The sequence below is a fragment of the Pan paniscus genome, chromosome 2 (assembly GCF_029289425.2).
Source record: "Pan paniscus chromosome 2, NHGRI_mPanPan1-v2.0_pri, whole genome shotgun sequence".
NCBI classification, from domain to species: Eukaryota; Metazoa; Chordata; class Mammalia; order Primates; family Hominidae; genus Pan; species Pan paniscus.
Window position 1 is genome coordinate 129,616,992 of NC_085926.1, and position 21,363 is coordinate 129,638,354.

Below are 21,363 nucleotides of genomic sequence, written 5' to 3' on the forward strand. Positions count from 1 at the left end.
TCAGAATAATCCTTCCCTTCATCATTAAGCAACTTTATCCACGTCCCGGTTTTCCCCAAGTATCTTCCCAGTAGCTGGTTAGCTATCCATTTTCAGTGCAGAAGGGGATGCAGATGGATTAAATAATGTGAGGAAACTGCTTCCAGTTGCAGCAATTGCAACTTATTTAGATGGACATTCTCTCTAGTAGGGAAATGTCCACCCAGATAATAAGAGGGCTACCTCTTTACTTTCAACTAGAGACCTCATCAGGGCACTGAATAGCATTCATCTGATACTTTTAGTTTTAGACTTGCAAAGTGTTTTCCAAAGATGACTTTTTCAAAAACATTTTTTAAAAAAATCAAAGACAGAGCATGACCATGGACAATTTTTTCAATAAAACAGTTTGGCCAGGTTGTACCATCTCTTTTGGCCTCTTCCCTCATAATGGTTGGGCAAGGAAGGACCGTACCCTTTGCATGCAAGGGTTTCCAAAAGGGAGGAATTTGGGAGTCAGAAAGAATCGCTTAGGAGCTGCCATACCCTCATCCCAGATTGCTGAGAGAACAAGAGCCATTATAGGTAAGGTATGCCAGCTTTAGGCAGGCATTAAATACTCTGTAGTACAATAATGTCAGGCAGTTGTTTCACAAGGAGTAGGTTCAAAGTCATGTTAACAGGAAGAAGGCTTTTTCTAAATTTAATTTTTCTTGTGGTAAAAGATACATAACATAAAATTTGCCATTTATTTTTAAATTTACAGCTCTGTGGCATTAAGTATATTCATATTGTATTTCAACGATTACCACCATCTTTGTCCAGAACTTTTCTGTTTTCCCCACTGAAACACTAACTCCCAAGATTCTTTTTAATGTAAGATCAGTTTATATGGTTTCTTGGAAACAAACAAGCAAACTAGCACTTGCTTTGGCAAGGTAGGCTCTCTTTTTAGATATTAAGGAAATCAGATCTAATTTTCACTAATGAAAAAGTTATTTTGACATTGAAGCACCTAGTGTTGACCCCATTTGTACAACAGCCCATTTCTTCCAATTTGGAGTCACTAAAGACTAGGCAGAGGAGGGGTCCCATTAGCATCATAGGCTTGACACATGAAGGGGCAGAATTTTCTTCTTGGTGGATGGGAAGGATGATGTGTTTTGAAGAAAAGGGGATGGGATACCAGAATGGGAGGACTGAAAATAAGAAGGAGGCTTGAAGAGAAAGAGAGGAGAGGTTGGGAAAGAATTGCTTTGGCCACATGTGGGTAGTGGCTACTCTTTTGAACAGTACAGATACAGAACATTTCCATCATCATGGAAAGTTTTATTGGACTTTAGGTTCTGGTATGGAGTTTAGGTTCCAGAGTCATGAAGACTTGATCCTTTCAATGCCACTGACTAGCTCTGTGAATTTAGGCTAGTTATTTAATCTTTGTTAGTCTCAGTTTTCCCATTTGCAAAATGAGGATAATAAGAGTGTCTCCCTGTGGAAGAGCCAGCCAATTCACCAAAAATCTGTTTCCTTCTATTTCTAGGCATCCTACTAGGCCACATTTCCTGGTTTCTCTTGCCATTTACTGTGGCTATGTGACTGAGTTCTACCCATTGGAATATAGGCAGCAATGCTAGATGTTGTTTTCAGCTAAAACTTTTAGAGAGAGGCCTCTTCATATTTTTTCCCCTTTTTCCTGATGGATACAAACAAAAATTAGTCCCTAAGATATGGATGAGCCACAAGACAGAAGCAACCTGAGTTACTGGATTACTTCATGAAGGAGAGGCAAACATTGATATAAAAGTTTTACCTTTGATTGTTATGTAAGCAAGAAATTAACTTCTATTACACAGGGGCTCTTTGTTACTGCAGCATTGCTTAACCTAGAACAATTACAGGGTTCAATGAGAAAATTTAATCAAAGTGCCCATCACAATGTCTGGTACCTGGTAAGTGCTCAGTAAATATTAGCTGTTTTTTAAATACTGAAGAGCACAAATTATAGAGCAGGAGAGACCCAGGTTTAAACTAAAGCGGTGTAAACTAAGCTCTGTAATTATAAGCAATTTGCGAAAACACAGGTTCTTAATTTCCTCACCTGTAATATAAGATGATAATGTTAATGAAAAGAAAGAATTATTAAAGTTGAGAGAATATGTAGTTTTTCTCTCAATTCAGAAGCCTGCATGATTTAACACTATTTGAGCTGGCTACTGCTTTTTCACGCTGCAGTATTGATTTCCGATTTCAGTAGAGGCAGCCTGCTGTACTCAGGGGTGCCATTTAGTTAAGTGGACTCAAGAATTCCTGTGCTATAGCTGATCCAATATAGAGACACCTCCATGAGTCTGCAATCAGGTAAGTTCCAGGACATTTAGGCAGACTGAACTATTGACAGGCACAAAATCAGCAGCTCTTGAGTCCAGAAGGCCATAAAGAAAGCACTTGAATCTGACCAGATCTCCAGAAAACTCAAGAGGACCATGAGCTATCCAAGGATTTTTTTTTTTCCTGTTACAAATATAAGGCACATAGAGAGGACGGTGAAATTGCTTTCAATTGCCTAGAAATGCCAGGTTCTTTGTTGCAGGTGTTTCCAACAATACTGAACATAGCAGTGGACTCCTCAATTCCAACTGCCTGTGTTTTGCACCAATAATCGTGAAATGTTGATGTAATTCATATCTAATGATTAAAGCCCTTTCTATGGGTTTGGGGGAATTATGGGGCTGAATTGGGATCAATGCCAAGGATTCAGATCTGGGGGTTGGAACTTGTCTTTTCCTTTCCAAGCAGTAAGAGCTAGAAGGTTTGCTAGAAAAAAATCAGCTTGAAACAGAAAGAAAACAAACATGCAATTAATTCTAAAAGATTAGAGGCAAAATAAGAGGCAAGTAGGGACCCAGGGGTTAAGAGTCACATGAGGCTGGGAATAAAGGGGGAAGTTCCGAGGCAAACTCTATGAATGGACTCAAATCCATTTGGCAGTAGTGTGTCAGTCTGGCTCAGAGAGGCCAAAGCAAAGACAGTGAATTTGTGGAGAAAATACAATTTCAATTGAAGATGGCCTGGTCACACATGAAATAAGAAAGATATGAATAGTTGGATGTAATCAAAAAACAGGTGTTAAGGATTTCTTATAGGAGGAAGAACAGAATGTATCCATACACATACACATATACATATACACTCAGCCTCACAGTAAGGCATCAGAAACCGTGCTGAACTACATAAGGGTGGTACCTGTAGTGAGTCAGCTAGGTTTGGAGAATCAGTAGAAAGACAGTATTTCTCTTTTTGCAATCTATCCATTTGACAAAGGTCTAATATCTGGAATCTATAAGGAACTTAAACAAATTTACAAGAAAAAAACAACCCCATCAAAACTGGGTGAAGGATATGAACAGGCACTTCTCCAAAGAAGACATTTATGCAGCCAAAAAACATATGAAGAAAAGCTCATCATCACTGGTCATTAGAGAAATACAAATCAAAACCACAATGAGATACCATCTCACACCAGTTAGAATGTTGATTATTAAAAAGTCAGGAAACAACAGATGCTGGTGAGGCTTGGAGAAATAGGAACACTTTTACACTGTTGGTGGGAGTGTAAATTAGTTCAACCATTGTGGAAGACAGTGTGGTGATTCCTCAAGGATCTAGAACCAGAAATACCATTTGACCCAGCAATCCTATTACAGGTATATACCCAAAGGATTATAAATCATTCTACTATAAAGACACATGCACACGTATGTTTATCACAGTACTATTTATAATAGCAAAGACTTGGAACCAACCCAAATGCCCATTAATGATAGACTGGATAAAGAAAATGTGGCACATATACACCATGGAATACTATGTAGCCATAAAGAAGAATGAGTTCATGTCCTTTGCAGGGACATGGATGAAGCGGGAAGCCATCATCCTCAGCAAACTAACACATGAACAGAAAACCAAACACCACATGTTCTCACTCATAAGTCGGAGTGGAAAAATGAGAAGACATGGACACAGGGAGGGGAACATCATACATCGGGGCCTGTCAGGGGGTGGGAGGCAAGGGGAGGGAGAGCATCAGGACAAATACCTAATGCATGTGGGACTGAAAACCCAGATGATAGGTTGATAAATGCAGCAAACCACCATAGCCCATGTATACCTACATAACAAACCTACACATTTTGCACATGTATCCTAGAACTTAAAGTAAAAAAACGTAAATTTAAAAAAATAATAAAGTAAAAAACTTAAAGGAAAAAAAAAGACAGTATTTCTCAATGTGTGTTTGGCAAATGGCCTGTACCAGCATTGTTTATGAAAATTGTTAAAATGAAGACTCCAGGACCACTGAGTGTGGGATTCTGATTTAACAGAGCACTTTTCTGATTGTCCAGGAATCCAGCTTTGGGGGTATCAGAAGGCAACTCAAGAACATGGCTGTTTTAAATCAACCAGGCATGGCAGCCTAAGATGGACGGCGCAAAGAACAAGCGAGATGAATCATGGGTGAAATGTCATTCAGGGGTTGCTTTAGACTTGTATTTGGGCCTCCTTTCACCCCTTAGTGGGTTCCTGGGTCTTACTCCCTTCTACTTTGACTTTGGGGACCTGCTTCTTCTTCTCTTCTGCCATTTCCTTTACTGCACCATGGGCTCAGTTAATAACCTGGGCCTCTCTCCTACATAAGGCATGGGGGCGAATTGATCCAGAACAACTGGTGCTATCACCTTAGTTTTCCCCTTCAAGGCAAATAGCTCCTATCAACCATACTCTGATGATGCTTGATGAACTTTGTGTAGGGGAAAGTATCCATGTTACTTGTGTGGTTTGGAAATTAGAGAAAGAGATAGAAAATGGCCCCATAATACATGTGATTAAATGGTCTCAGGGTGCTTATATGGTGTTTGTCAAGATTGTTCTGGCAAGACAGTTTTCCACAGTGCTAGGCATAATTGGGTTGTGAATAAATACTTGCTGATAGTACCCTCTCACCATTTTCTTCTCTAAGAACACCCTCTGGAAGAATCTATTCTGAACATCAACATTGCCTCCTAAAGAATATGTTCTGGGTATTAACAATATGTTGATCAAATCAAATAAAATGATTAATGCCATATTTCCTAGAATCTAAGAGGTACGTATTTCTGGGAGAGTAATTTATTTTCTTATAAATCATACATTGATAAGTAAGCATTGTGTTATAGTTTTATTGAGAGACTTTCCTTTAGTGTCTCAGACCTTATGAAATGTTACATATAGACAAATCTTCTGTTAAATATTAGCATAATGGTAAATAAATCATTCTGGTTGAAAAGGTCAAGAAATAGGCTTATCAGGATGATTTCTTTTCTAATAAGTATAATACAATAAAATAGAGGCAGTGCAATCTGATTAAAACAACATTGAATTTGATGTTTAACAACATGGGTTTTTGAGTCTCAGTTTCCTCATCTGTAAAATGAAGATAATGGAACCTACCTCACAATGTGGTTAGAAGTAAATGAAATTATGATATTTATAAGGGCCTTATAAACTCTAATATGCTTTAGAAATAATATATATTGAGTCTATCCTAGAATATGGCATGTCTAGGATGCCATAGAAAGTAGTAGTGTAATGCCTTTATGCAGTTCAGAAGACATTTTAGCATGTTGTGGTGTTATCTCTTGGGTTACCATAACTAGTAAAAATATGATCTGAATATTTAAGGTATTTAATTGTATTGAATATCATAGGTAATTAAGGCTCAGTAGACACGGCTGAGAAAGCACTGAGTGTTTGATACCTTTAGAGTTACATTAGAAAATGAATCCCAGCCAGGTGCATTGGCTCACGCATGTAATCCCAGCACTTTAGAAGGCTGAGGGAGAGGACTGCTTGAGCCCAGGAGTTTGAGACCAGCCTGGGCAACATAGCAAGACTCTGTCTCTACAGAAAAATTAATCTCTGCCAGAATTAATGGGGAAACACTATAGAATTTTCTACTATGTTCATGAATAAGACAAGGAGGCCCTCTACCTCCACTGCCATCTATCACATTGAGGGTATTAGAAGAAAAAAAGGGGTAAGGATAAAAACTATCTCCATTTTCAAGTAGTATGATTATATATTTGGAAAAAAACATGCTGGGCACCTATAATCCCAGCACTTTGGGAGACCATGGTGGGCAGATCACTTGAGGTCAGGTGTTTGAGACCAGCCTGGCCAACATGGTGAAACCCTGTCTCTACTAAAAATGTAAAAATTAGCTGGGTATGGTGGCACACGCCTGTAATCATAGCTACTCAGGAGGCCAAGGCAGGGAAATCACTTGAACCTGGGAGGCAGAGGTTGTAGTGAGCCTAGATTGCGCCACTGCACTCCAGCCTGGGCAACAGAGCAAGAGTCCATCTCAAAAACAAACAAACAAACAAACAAAAAACAGAAAGAAAAGAGAAAAAGAAAAAAAGTTAATGGGAAAATCACTATAAACAATAAAAGAACAAATATTAAAGAAAAAATTCGATGACCTTCATTTATGCAAACAATAGAGGTTCTAAGAGGTACATAGAAAATAAGAGAAAAAATATTAAGCACTCCTGCAAAACACAAAAGGAGACTTGAATGAATGAAAAGACATGCCATATTCTAGGATAGGAAGATTCAATATTATAAAGAGAAAATTCTGCCTAATTCACAAGTTAAATGCAATCTCAATAAAATATTATCAAGTTTTGGGTTTTTTTCTGGTATTAGATAAGTTGTTTATAAAGCTCAATGAAAAAAACAGGTAAAATATCCAGGAAAACCCTTAAGAAGGCAAGGAATACGGAAGTGGGTATGGCTAGCTGTACCAGGTATTAAAATATGCTACAAAACGTAGCATACAAAATATGCTACAAAATGAAGGTAAAAGGTAGAAGAGACAGGAATGGAAGTTAATCTTTTCTGAATATGCCCTGTTTTGCAGTTTTGACTTTGGAACCATGTAAACATTTAATATAATTATAAGGCAAAATTAAATTTGAAAAAATATCTAAAAATTGAAAACAAAATGAAACAAATGAACCTGACTGTTCCATGGGCTATAGGTCCACAGAGACCTTAAATACTATGGAGAGGAATGATTTTGAGAGACATTAAAATATGGCTCTGCATCCATAGAAATATATATGCAATGAAGAAAAATAATTGTAAAATTTCAAAATTGATTTAGGTCAAGAATTCATTCCAGAAAGCAAGGACGTTATTAAGCAAGGACGTTACTAAGTTTATATCAAAAGAATTCAAGAGCCAACTTGAAGAAGATTTTATTGGCCAAATATGGGACAACTTAAGATTTCAAAGGAATTATAATAACTGAAATAGATGGAAACACTGAAATATATTTAAAAAATCCATAAATTCTTAATAATACTGGGGCATTCTTGCCAGAAAACAGACCCTGAAATCTGATCAAGTTCTAAATATGCATTTATAGGAAACACAGAATGTGAGAAATGCTATGGGACAAACCAGCCTGGTTTCTTCACTAAGTAAATTACAGGGGGAAAAAAAAAGGGGAGCGAGAACGAACTGATTAAAGGAGGCTTCAGAGACATCTCAGTCAAATACAGTGCTTAGACCTTGTTTAAATCTTAAACAAATAGAAATAATTGTTTAATAAATGAGAGACTCTGGCAAACATAAACAATGGCAGAATATTTGGTGGCATTAAGGAAGTATAGTTAGCATTCTTAAGAATAATGTTTTATAGTTTTATTAATGGAAAGATTTATTATCTGTTAGCAATGTTAGCAATACATACTGAAGTATTTTCTGATGAGATGACAAGATGTTTGGGATAGGAACACAGTGTGACTTTCATTGGCACTTTTGCCTTCATGGGCCCCCTTTAACACAACAGATTTTCATGGACCCTAAAAAGTTCGTTGCTTTCTGATGCAAGAAAAAAAAATTAGAATATTTTAGTTAATCTTACGTGTTCATTCTCTTCTTCTGATTTTGAAAGAAATTAAAACATTTTCATAGGTTCTTGAGGAGTTTAACAAGGCTCCCAGGTGACTCTAATGTATAATAAGTTTGATGTACTATACCAGTGGTTCTTAACTGGCAGTGATTTTACACTCTAGAGAACATTTGGCAATGTCTGAATACACTTTTGATTTTCAGACTGACACAGGCAGCAGGGTGTGTGAGTGTGTATGTGACGGGGGTGAAATACTACTGGCATCTAGTAGCTAGGGTTGCTGTTAAGGATCCCACAGGCACAGGACAGCTCCCCACAGGAAAATCCAAACGTCAACAGTGCACGTGTGGAGAAACCCTGATCCTTCTCTCCCCCCTCCCTTCCTTCCTTTTTCTTTCTTCTTTTTTTCCTTCTTTTCCTGTATTCTTCCTTCTCACATTCTTTCTTTCTCTCCTCTATCATCTATCAATCAATCATCTATTTCCTTACCTCCTACTTATTTCTCTACAGGCAGCAGAGCACTCAGAAAGCCACAAAGTGTTCCTTTTCTGCATTTTTATTTATTCAATTACAGATGACCCTCTCCTTTTATCCTCCTCATAAAAAGTTTAATGACTCCTCATAAAAAGTAGATATATGGCTAAAGGAGGTATTATTTTATTTCTGGCCAAAGAGGGTCATTTACCTCCCTGGGAATAGGAGGGTGCTACTCAACGTGTAAGTGATAATTGCTATCCTATGCCTGAAGTCACAGCTCTTGGCCATTCTGCATAGGAGCTTCCACATGAAGGACCAAATAGCCAGGAATCCTGATTTTGGCTTGAAGGTTTCCAGTGGGGTTGAGGCTTGAAATATCTCAGTTCTTACAGAGATACCAGGTGCAACTCTGAGTTGCTCCTCAAGAACATGGAAGTGAACATGTCTGCTAAGAGTTCAACTGCAAAGCTCATACAGAATGGATTTAAGCAAAGACATATAAAGCAACCTTAAAGAGCTTGGGATTAACCAATCAGATGGGATTCTAACCTGACAGATCATATCAATGAACCAAAAAATTGTATCTGTCAGAAGGTTTGTGGGGCAAAAGTAGTGAGGAAAATGTAAAACGACTAAGGCAAACATCATCAGTGTCCAGCTACCCAGCTAACACTTTCCACGGGATTAGTTGTCCTGAGAAGTCAACATGAATGTTTAGTCTGCCTGATGGGCAGTAGAGGTGGGCACTCCTGGTTTTCAGAGTCTGAAGCCATTAACTGTCTCAGTTACCCAGTTCTGATTTCAGGCAATAACAGCAACCTTCTGATGATTGTCTTCTCTGTGGTTTGCCCACAAGAAAATGCCCTGGTGAAGCTGATATTACTGCTTGATGGTTGTGTTTTTCACTGAACATTAATCAATTGGCCTTTTAGTTTATAGGCACCAGTCTCCAGTAAATTTGCTTAGTTATCCTTAATTGGTTGAATCACCTCCGGGCCATTGACAACAAGGAACGTCTAGACTTTCAAGGTAGAGGAAAGGCCAGAGCATGGCCTATAAAAACATCTCCTGAAATCTGCTTCTGGCGTTCAGCCTACTGTCTTCCTTTGGTGACTTTGAATGCATATTTTCTTCCAACTTTTACATTCCCAAGGTGCTCAGAAAGCCTTCGTGATAGATTGAAAAAGTGGCCACGATACTTTGGAGCTTCTTCCACCAAGAGATGTAGTCTATCTCCTTACCTTTTAAATCTGTAATGACCATGTGACTTGCTTTGACCTAGACTGTGGAGGAAGTGACCTGTGTGAGTTCTGAGCCTAGGCCCTAAAGAGGTCTTATGGGGCTCTGTTCTTGCATTCTTAGAACCCTAAGTTCACTGTGTGTGTTAGTCCAAGCTGGCCTGGGGATGATGAGAGCCATATGGCCCCACCCCTCCTCTCATTCCAGACCACAGCCAGCCAACCTCCAGAAGCAGAACCACCCTCCTCTTGGGTAGCTGACCACAAATGCCTGAGAAAGTCCAGGCAAGATCAACAGAAGAATCACCTAGATTAGTTCATCCCAACTTGTCAGTACTCAGAATCATAAGCTAAATAAATGCTTCTAGTTCTAAGCTACTAAATTTTGCATTATTCTGTTATATAACAGTAGATAATTGATATGACACTATTTTCATTTTAATAACTCTCATTTATAACCTGAATTTATTGCCATGGTTTTGTCTTTCAGAAGACATGGGTTTTGCCTGTTGATATAACATAATTGGAATTGATTTTGGGCTTTCACATAAGCTTCAATGGCTCTAGAAGAAGAAATAGCCCTTGTTTCTTCCATCAAGATGCTAAAAGATGAGAGGGTTGGGTACAGTGTAAAGAAAATTTGGGGTTTGTCAATATTATTTTGAAAAGAAATAGGAAGATTAAATACTTTTTTAAAAAAATCACATTTCTTGGACACAGATTTCTGACCTTTAGCCGGCGGTCTGGGTCTCCGCTGCATAGAGAATTTACGGATACTTTGAATGATTTCCAGGCTGGGCTTAAGTTATTCATCACAACCTGGGAAAAGAAAGAGAGGAGTGGTGAGTGGGGGAGAAATGCTTGACATTTTCACATTTCCACATTAAAACTGCTTGAGAAACCATTGTGATGCTTATGAAAAGAACAATAGCCTGGAAGAGGTGCCTTAATAAAAACTTGATGTAGTAAATCTTTTAAGGGTACCCACTAAGCAGGTCATTATGCACAGAACTCCTGTGGTCACTGTCCTGTCTGTTGTTTCATGAATAATGCCAATAATATTTTCCAGCATGTGGATGCTGAGAATGATCCCTTCTATATCAAAAGGAGTTGAAATTAAGGATAGGGCTGCCTTTGCCCATTGATAGAGAATTCTCAGTTCTGTAGGACTGTCAGTCTTACGGTATAAATTCTCTTCTCTTGGGGTCAGCAAAGGTAAAGACTCTTACTGGGGTGAAGGGTATAGCAAGACAACTCTGCTGCTAAATAATTGGATGGTCTGGTAATCTGTGACCTTGAGTCACATCAGATTGCAAGTCAGAAGAAAAGTTTCTAGAAGAAAAATCCCAGGACCATACTTATACTAGCTTATCACCAACTCAATTAGAATATCCTGGAAAGGCGTGACAAGGCAGATCTTAAGATTATAAACTACATCTATAACATAGGGAAACCCTTTTAAAACCACTTTACTAATCACAAACTTGGCTAATCCTGGCCTAAGAATCTATATGAGTCAAATCTTATCTTGCCATAACTATGGTTCAAATAATTCAATTTGGTTCAGCATGTATGAGTAGCTGCTCTGTGCCTAGCATTGTACTGTGTACTTGAGGGCAGGGATTCCCAAAGTGTGGTTCCTGGACCAGCAGGAGCTGCATCACCTGGAAACTTCTTAAAAACACAAATTTCTAGTCCCCACCCAGAACTACTGACAGACACTCTGGAGGTGGGTCTCCTGGGTGATTCTGAGGCACAGAGTTTCAGAACCACTGCTCTAGGGGATATACAAATAAAGTTAAATGGAATTCTGTCATATTGATTTTTCTACTTAGGAAGTCTTTAGTTAGTGGAAATCTTGGAATTTTTTTTTTTTTTTTTTGAGATGGATTTTTGCTTTTGTTGCCCAGGCTGTAGTGCAATGGTGCAATCTTGGCTCACTACAACCTCTCCTGCATCAGCCTCCCAAGTGGCTGGGATTACAGGCATGTGCCACCACACCCAGCTAATTTTGTATTTTTAGTAGAGACAGGGTTTCTCCATGTTGGTCAGGCTGGTCTTGAACTACTGACCTCGGGTGATCCGCCCACCTCGGCCTCCTAGAGTGCTGGGATTACAAGCGTGAGCCACAGCACCCGACCTAGAATTTGTTTTTTAATTAATTATCTATCCAAATAACATAATTATTTTATAAGTGATTCCCTCTTCCACGGGATTCCTTAATATAACTAGATCCTAGACTCATTGTTAAATTTCTTCTAATGCATTGAAGTGGAGAAATAATGTTTCTGTGTGACTTTGTCATGTGTTCTAGTACTCTTAGGATGATTAAAATGATAGCAAGAAGGAGCATTAGGTAAAAAATTGTTTGGGTTAAAATAAATTTCCCAACTTTATATGAAAATGCTAAAAAGTGAAGATGTCTCATGCAACAGTTTTGAAAAACTCAATAGCAACTAGAAATTTCCTCTGAAGTTAAAATCTTTATGTGTGTGTATGTATGAGTGTACACGTGTGTGTGTATGTGTGTGTGTGTACGTGCAGGCTACACACAAGTGAACAGTTTTGCCTGGTATTTATTTTGTATCTACTGAGAAAGCAAGAGAAATCAATGTCATGTTGCTTCACTCATTGGAAAACCTTGCCATCATGTTCCTTGTGAAACTCTAGGAGCACCTCCCCATTAGAGTAAAGGGGGATATTATAGAAATTCTTGGGAACAGGAGAATTTACCAATATCAGTGAGAAGAATGCTCTCAGGAGCAGAGGAGAGGAGGTTCTGGAAGAAAAGTACAGCAATAGTCATCCTTTCAATTTTTTATTTTTTGGGCTGTTACCTCAAGAATTTATCCTTTATGTTAGAAACATTCCACTTATACTGTTTTGGTTATTATAAAATATGTAATAAATTATTGTTGACTATAGTCACCATATTGTTCTGTCAAATACTAGATCTTATTCATTCTAACTAGATATTTTGTACTCATTAACCATTATTACTTCCCTCCTCCCCTACTACCCTTCGCAGCCTCTGCTGTCCATCATTGTATTTTCTATCTCCATGAGTTCAGTTGTTTTAATATTTAATATTTAGCTCCCACAAATAAGTGAGAACATGTGAAGTTTGTCATTCTGTACTTAGCTTATTTTACTTAATATAAAGACCTCCAGTTTTATCCATGTTGTCACAAATGACAGAATTTTATTTGTACTTTTTAGAGTACAGAATAGTACTCCACTGCGTATATGTGCCACATTTTCTTTATTCATTCATCTATTGATAGACTTGTAGGTTGCTTCCAAATCTTAGCTATTATGAATAGTGCTGCAATAAATATGGGAGGGCAGATATCTCCTGTATATACTAATTTCCTTTCTTTTGGGTATATACCTAGCAGTGTGATTGCTGGGTCATATGGTTGTTCTATTTTTAATTTTTTGAGGAACCTCCAAACTGTTCTCCACAATGATTATACTAATTTACATTTCCACCAACAGTATATGACAGTTCCCTTTTCTCCGCATCCTTGCCAGTATTTATTATGGCCTTTTGAATTTATCCAAAAAAGTCAATATTAACTGAGGTGAGTGCTATCTCATTGCAGTTTTGTTTTGCATATCTCTGATGATCAGTGATGTTGAGCACCTTTTCACATATCTATATGCCATCTGTACGTCTTCTTTTGAGAAATGTTTATTCATATCTTTTGCCCGTTTCCAAATTGAATTATTAGATTTTTTTTCTCATAGAGTTGTTTGAGCTCCTTATATCTTTTGGTTATTAACCCCCTGTCAGATGGATAGTTGGCAAATATTTTCTCTCATTCTGTGGGTTTTCTCTTCACTTTTTTGATTGCTTCCTCTGCAGTGCAGAATTTTTTTTTAACTTGATGTGATCCCCTTTGTCCATTTTTGCTTGGTTGCTTGTGCTTGTGGGGTATTATTCAAGAAATCTTTACCCAGTCCAATGACTTAGAGAGTTTCCCTAATGTTCTTAATATTTTCACAGTTCGAAGTCTTAAATTTATGTCTTTAATCCATTTTGATTTTTGTATATGGTAAGAGATGGGGGTCTAGTTTCATTCTTCCACATATCGATATCCAGTTTTCCCAGCACCATTTATTCAAGAGACTATCCTTTCCATAATGTCTGTTCTTGGCACCTTTGTCAAAAATGAACTCAATGCATGTGTATGAATTTGTTTCTGGGTTCTCTATTCTGTTCCATGGGTTTATGTGTCTGCTTTTATGCCAGTACCGTGCTGTTTACTGTCACTTTGTAGTATAAATTGAAGTCAGGTAATGTGATTCCTCCAGTTTTGTTCTTTTTGCTTAGGATAGCTTTGGCTATTCTGGGTCTTTCATAGTTTCATATAAATTTTAGGATTGTGTTTTCTAGTTCTGTGAAGAATGTCATTGGTATTTTGATAAAGATTGCATTGAATCTGTAGATTGCTTTGGGTAGTATGCACATTTTAATATTAATTTTTCTAATCCCTGAACATGGAATATTTTTCCATTGTATTGTGTCCTCTTCAGTTTCTTTCATCAATATTTTACTGTTTTCATTGTAGAGATCTTTCACTTTTTTGGTTAAGTGAATTCCTTTTATTTGTAGCTATTATAAATGGGATTATTTTCATGATTTCTTTTTCAGATTGCTGCTGGGATATAGAAATGCCACTGATTTTTTATGTTGATTTTGTATCTGCAACTTTGCTGAGTTTATTAGTTTTAACAGTTTTCTGGTAGAGTCTTTAGGTTTTTCCAAATATAAGATTATATCATCTGCAAACAAGTATAAATTGACTTCTTCCTTTTCAATTTGAATGCCCTTTATTTCTTTCTCTTCTATGATTGCTCTAGCTAGGACTTCCATTTCCATGTTGAATAACAGTGATGAAAGTGGGCATCCTTGTCTTTTTCCAGATCTTAGAGGAAAGGCTTTCACTTTTTCCCAATTCAGCATGATACTAGCTGTGGGCTGTTGTATATGGCTTTTGTTGTGTTGACGTATGTTCCTTCTATACTCAGTTTTTTGCATTTTTTAAATCATGAAGGGATGTTGAATTGTATCAAATGCTTCTTCAGTATTAATTGAAATGAGCATATGATTTTTGTCCTTCATTCTGTTGGTATGATGTATCACATTGATTGATTTGCATATGTTAAACCATCCTTGCATCCCTGGGATAAATCCCTCTTGGTCATGATGCATGATCATTTTCATGTGTTGTTGAATTCCGTTTGCTAGGATTTCAGTGAGGATTTTTGTATCAATGTTCATCAGGGATATTGGCCTGCAGTTTTCTTTTTTTGATGTATCTTTGTATGGTTTTGATATCAGGGCAATACTGGCCTCATAGAATGAGTTTGGAAGTATTCCTTCCTCCTTTTTTAAAATAGTTCAGGTAGGATTGGTATTAGTTCTTTTTTAAATTCTACCAATATGTTTGGTAGAATTCAGCAGTGAAGCCATCAGTTTCCAGGCTTTTCTTTGCCAGGAGACATTTTATCATGACTCTGATCTTGTTATTTGATATTGATCTGTTCAAGTTTTGGCTTTCTTTATGGTTCAATCTTGGTAGATTGTATGGGTGTAAGAGTTTATCCATTTCTTCCAGGTTTTCCAATTTATTGGCATATAGTTGCTCATAGTAACCTCAATGATCCACTAATTTTCTGCAGTATTTGTTATAATGTCTTCAGATTTAATTTTATTTATTTGGGTATTCTGTCTTTTTTTTCTTAATCTGGCTAAAGTTTTATCAATTTTCTTTATCTTTTCAAAAAACTAACTTTTTGTTTTATTGATATTTTTTATTATTTTCTTCATTTAAATTTCATTTATTTCTGATTTAATCATTATTATTTAGTTTCTTCTACTAATTTTGGAGTTTTTTGGCTCTTCCTTTTCTGGTTCTTGGAGATACATTTCAGGTTATTTGAAACTTATCTACTTGTCTGATACAGGCATTTGTAGCTATCAACTTTCTTTTAAGTACTGTTTTCATATATTCCATAGGTTTTGGTATGTTTTATTTTCATATTCATTTGTTTTAAGAAATGTTTACATTTCCTTCTTAATTTCTTCATTGATCCACAGGTCATTCAGGAGCATATTGCTTGATTTCCATGTATTTGTACAGTTTCCAAAATCCCTCTTGTTATTGATTTCTAGTTTTATGCCATTGTCATCAGAGATGATACTTGATATTATTTCAATTTTTCTGAATATTTTAAGAGTAGTTTTGTGATCAAATATATGGTCTATCCTTGAGAATGGTCCATGTGCTGAAGAGAAGAATGCATCTTCTGCAGTCATTAGTTGAAATGTTCTGTAAATATCTATTAGGTCCATTTGGCCTATGGTGAAGATGAAGTCCAAGGTTTCTTTGTTGATTTTCTGACTGGATGATCTATCCAATGCTGAAAATGGGGTGTTGAAGTCTCCAGCTATTATTGTATTGAGGTCTATCTCTCTCCTTAGCTCTAATAATATTTTCTTTATATATCTGAGTGCTTCAGTATTGGGTGCACATATATTTACAACTGCTATATTCTCTCGCTGAATTAACCCCTTGATCATTATATAATTTTTTTCTCTTTTCATTGTTTTTGTCTTGAAATCTATTTTGTCTGATGTAAGTATAGTTACTCCTTCTCTTTTTGGGTTTCTATTTGCATGGGATATATTTTTCCATCCTTTTATTTTTAGTCTGTCTCTTTATAGGTAAAGTGTATTTTTTGTAGTCTAAATATCACTGGATCTTGTTTTTATCCATTCGGCAACCCTATGTCTTTTTATTGGAGTGTTTAGTCCCATTACATTCAATGTTATTATCGATAGGTAAGGGGTTACTCCTGCCATTAGGGTTTTTGTTTTCTGGTTGTTTTGTGGTCTTCTCTTCTTTCTTCTTCTTTCCTTCCTTCCTATGTTCCTTATAGTGAAGGTAATTTTTCCCTGGTTTATGTTTTTTTTAATTTATTGAGTTTTTTTGGGTGTATCTGTTGTTTTTCAATTTGAGGTTACCATGAGGCTTGCAAATATTATGTTATAACCTATTATTATTATTATTATTATTATTATTTGAGATGGAGTCTCATTCTGTTGTCCAGGCTGGAATGCAGTGGTACAACCTTAGCTCACTGCAACCTCCACCTCGTAGGTTCAAGCAATTCTGCTCCTTCAGCCTCCTTCCTAGTAGCTGGGATTACAGGCAAACACCACAATGCCTGGCTAATTTTTGTATTTTTAGTAGAGATGGGGTTTTACCATGTTGGCCAGGCTGGTGTCCAATTCCTGGTCTCAAGTGATCTGCCTGCTTTGGCCCCCCAAAGTCCTGGGATTACAGGTGTGAGCCACTGAGGCTGGCCCATTATTTTATTTATTTATTTTTAACTTCTAGTTTCAGGGGTACATGTGCAGGATGTGCAGGTTTGTTACATAGGTAAATGCGTTGAATGGGGGTTGGTTGTATAGATTATTTCATCACCCAGGTATTAAGCCTAGTATCCAATAGTTATTTTTCCTACTTCTCTCCCTCCTACCACCTTCTGCCCTCTGATAGGCCCCAGTGTGTGTTGTTTCCCTCTATATGTCCGTGTGTTCTCATAATTTAGCTCCCACTTATAAGTGAGAACATGCTGTATTTGGTCTTCTGTTCCTGCATTAGTTTACTAAGAATAATGGCCCCTAGCTCCATCCATGTCCTTGCAAAAACATGATCTCATTCTTTTTATGGCTGCATAGTATTCCATGGTGTATATGTACCACATTTTCTTTATCCAGTCTATAATTGATGGGCATTTGGGTTGATTCCATGTTTTTGTTATTGTGAATAGTGCTGCAGTGAACATACGTGTGCATGTATGTTTATAACAATGACTTATATTCCTTTGGGTATATATCCAGTAATGAGATTACTGGGTTGAATGATAGTTCTGTCTTGAGGTTTTTGAGGAATCACCACACTGTCTTCCACGATGGTTGAACTAATTTACACTCCCACCAACAGTGTAAAAGCATTCCTTTTTCTCCACTACCTCTCCGGCATCTGTTTTTTTTTTTACTTTTTATAGTAGCCATTCTGACTGGTGTGAGATGGTATCTCATTGTGGTTTTAATTTGCATTTCTCTAATGATCAATGATGTTGAGCTTTTTTTCATATGATTGTTGGCCACATGTATGTCTTCTTTTAAGAGGTGTCTGTTCATGTTCTTTACCCACTTATTTATTTATTTATTTATTATTATTATACTTTAAGTTTCAGGGTACCTTTGTCCACTTTTTAATGAGTTTTTTTTCTTGTAAATTTGTTTAAGTTCCTTATAGATGCTGGATATTAGACCTCATTCAGATGCATAGTTTGCAAAAATTTTCTCCCATTCTCTAGGTTGTCTATTTACCTGTTGATAGTTTCTTTTGCTGCATAGGAGCTCTTTAGTTTAATTAGATCCCATTTGTCAATTTTTGCTTTTGTTGCAATTGCTTTTGGCATCTTTATTATGAAATCTTTGCCCATGCTTATGTCCTAAATGGTATTGCCTAGGTTGTCTTCCGGGGTTTTTATAGTTTTGGGTTTTACATTTGAGTCTTTAATCCATCTTGAGTTAATTTTTCTTTATGGTGTAAAGATGGGGTCCAGTTTCAATCTTCTGCATATGACTAGCCAGTTATCCCAGCACAATTTATTGAATAGGGAGTCCTTTCCCCATTGCTTGTTTTTGTCAGGTTTGTTGAAGATCAGATAGTTGAAGGTGGGTGGTCATATTTCTGAGTTCTCTATTCTGTTCCATTGGTCTATGTGTCTGTTCTTATACCAGTACCATGCTGTTTTGGTGACTGTAGCCCTGTAATATAGCTTGAAATCAGGTAGCGTGATGCCTCCAGCTTTGTTCTTTTTGCTTTGGATTGCCTTGGTTATTTGGGCTCTTTTTGGGTTTCATATAAATTTTAAAATAGATTTTTCTAGTTCTGTGAAGAATGTCAGTGGTAGATTAATAGGAATAGCATTGAATGTATAAATTGCTTTGGGAATATTCCCATTTTAATGATATTGATTATTCCTATGCATGAGCATGGAATAATTTGCCATTTCTTTGTGTCATCTCTGATCTCTTTGAGTAGTGGTTTGTAGTTATCTTGGTAGATCTTTCAGTTTCCTTGTTAGCTGTATTTCTAGGCATGTCACTCTTTTTTTTTAGTAGCAATTGTGAATGGGAGTTCATCCATGATTTGGCTCTTGGCTTGACTGTTGTTGGTGTATAAGAATGGCAGCAATTTTTGCACATTGATTTTGTATTCTGAGACTTTACTGAAGTTGTTTATTAGCTTAAGAAGCTTTTGGGCTGAGACGATGGGGTTTTCTAGATATAGGATCATGTCATCTGCAAACAGGGATAGTTAGACTTCCTCTCTTCCTATTTGAATGCCCTTTATTTCTTTCTCTCGCCTGATTGCTCTGGCAAGAACTTCCAATATTATGTTGAATAGGAGTGGTGAGAGAGGGCATCTTTGTTCTGTGGCAGTTTTCAAGGGGAATACTTCCAGTTTTTTCCCATTCAGTATGGTGTTGGCTGTGGGTTTGTCATATATGGCTCTTATTATTTTGAGGTATGTTCCTTCAATACCCAGTTTATTGGGAGTTTTTAACATTAAGGAATGTTAAATGTTGTTGAAAGCCTTTTCTGCATCTATTGAGGTAATCTTGTGGTTTTTGTCTTTTGTTCTGTTTATGTGATGAATCACATTTATTGATTTGCCTACATTGAACCAACCTTGCATCCTGGGGATGAAGCCTCATGGTGGATAAGCTTTTTGATGTGTTGCTCTGGATTTGGTTTGCCAGTATTTTGCTGAAGATTTTTGCATCAATGTTCATCAAGGATATTGCCCTGAAGTTTTCTTTTTTTGTTGTTGTGTCTGTGCCAGCTTTTGTTATCAGGATGTTGCTGGCCCCACAGAATGAGTTAGGGAGGAGTCTCTCCTTTTCAATTTTTTGAAATAGTTTCAGTAGTAATGGTACCAACTATTTTTTGTGTATCTGGTAGAATTAAGCTTTGAATCTGTCTGGTCCTGGGCTTTGGTTGGTTGGTAGGCTATTTATTACTGCCTCTATTTCAAAACTCGTTATTGGTCTGTTCAGAGATTCTATTTCTTCCTAGTTCTGTCTTGAGAGAGTGTATCTGTCCAGGAATTTATTCATTGCTTCTAGATTTCCTAGTTTATGTGCATAGCGGTGTTTATAACATTCTCTGATGGTTGTTTGTAGTTCTGTGGGGTCAGTGGTAATATCCCTCTTATTATCTCTGATTGTGTTTATTTGAATCTTCTCTCTTTTCTTCTTTATTAGTATAGCTAGTGGTCTACTATAATATTATTTTAAAAAACCTGCTCCTGGATTCATCAATCTTTTGAATGGTTTTTCATCTCTCTATCTGTCTCCTTCAGTTCAGCTTTGATTTTGGTTATTTCTTGTCTTCTGCTAGCTTTGGGATTTGTTTGGTCTTGGTTCTCAAGTTCTTTCAGTTGTGATGTTAGGTTGTTAACTTGAGATCTTTCTAGCTTTTTGATTGGGCATTTTAGTGCTATAAATTTCCCTCTTAATACTGCTTTAACTGTGTCCCAGAGATTGTGGTATGTTGTGTCTTTGTGCTCATTAGTTTCAAAGAACTCCTTGATTTCTGCCTTAATTTCATTATTTACCCCAAAATCATTCAGGAACAGGTTATTCAATTTTTATGTAATTGTATGGCTTTGAGTGGATTTCTTAGTCTTGAGTTCTGATTTGATTGTGCTGTGGTCCAAGAAGCTGTTTTTATGATTTCAGTACTTTCTCATTTGCTGAGGAGTATTTTGCTTGAGATTATGTGATCAATTTTAGAGTAAGTGCCATGTGGTGGTGAGAAGAATGTATATTCTATTGTTTTGCATGGAGAGTTCTGTAGATATCTATCAGGTCCATTTGATCCAGTGCTGAGTTCAGGTCCTGAATATCTTTGTTAATTTTCTGTCTTGATAATTTGTTAATATTGTCTGTGGGGTGTTAAAGTCTCCCACTATTATTGTGTGGGAGTCTAAATCTCTTTGAAGGTCTCTAAAAACTTGCTATATGAATCAGGGTGCTCCTATGTTGGGTGCATACATATTTAGGATAGTTAGCTCTTCTCGCTGAATTAAAACTTTTACCATTATGTAATGGCTTTCTTTGCCTTTTTTGATCTTTGTTGGTTTAAAGTCTGTTTTGTTGGAAACTAGGATTGCAACCCCTGCCTTTTTTTTTTTTTTCCTTTTGCTTGGTAAATTTTCCTCCATCCCTTTATTTTGAGCCTATATGTGTCAAGAGACCTTGCATGTGAGATGTGTCTTTTGAAGACTACGTACCAAAACCCATTATTTTCAACTGACAACAACTCAACACTGATTACATAAAGAAACAGACAAACTAACAAACAAGCAAAGAAAAAATTAATAAAAACACTACACTTTAACTTTGTCCCCCAGCTTTTTAACTTTTTGTTTCTGTTTATATATTATTTTAATGACTCTGTCTTGAAAAGTTGTTGTAGTTAATATTTTTTAATTTCCTTTCATAGAAAGAAAATAAATAGAAAAATAAAAGTATTTCATTATACTTTCTTTCTAAGGGAGTGTTATGTCTTCTTTTCCCCACTGAAATGTATTTTATTTATTTAATTTTTTTATTTCT

The 21,363-nt window shown here is 36.7% G+C and overlaps 1 protein-coding gene across 5 annotated transcripts in view; it reads right to left on the reverse strand.

The window, feature by feature from the left end:
• CPNE4 (copine 4) overlaps positions 1 to 21,363 on the reverse strand; it is a 746,304-nt gene that overhangs the window by 124,592 nt on the left and 600,349 nt on the right. For all 5 annotated transcript variants that reach the window (XM_055110462.1, XM_055110464.1, XM_055110463.3 and 2 more), the window contains one exon: positions 10,381 to 10,470. In XM_055110462.1, coding sequence (XP_054966437.1) covers positions 10,381 to 10,470 — 90 coding nt within the window. The remainder of the gene's footprint in view (positions 1 to 10,380; positions 10,471 to 21,363) is intronic.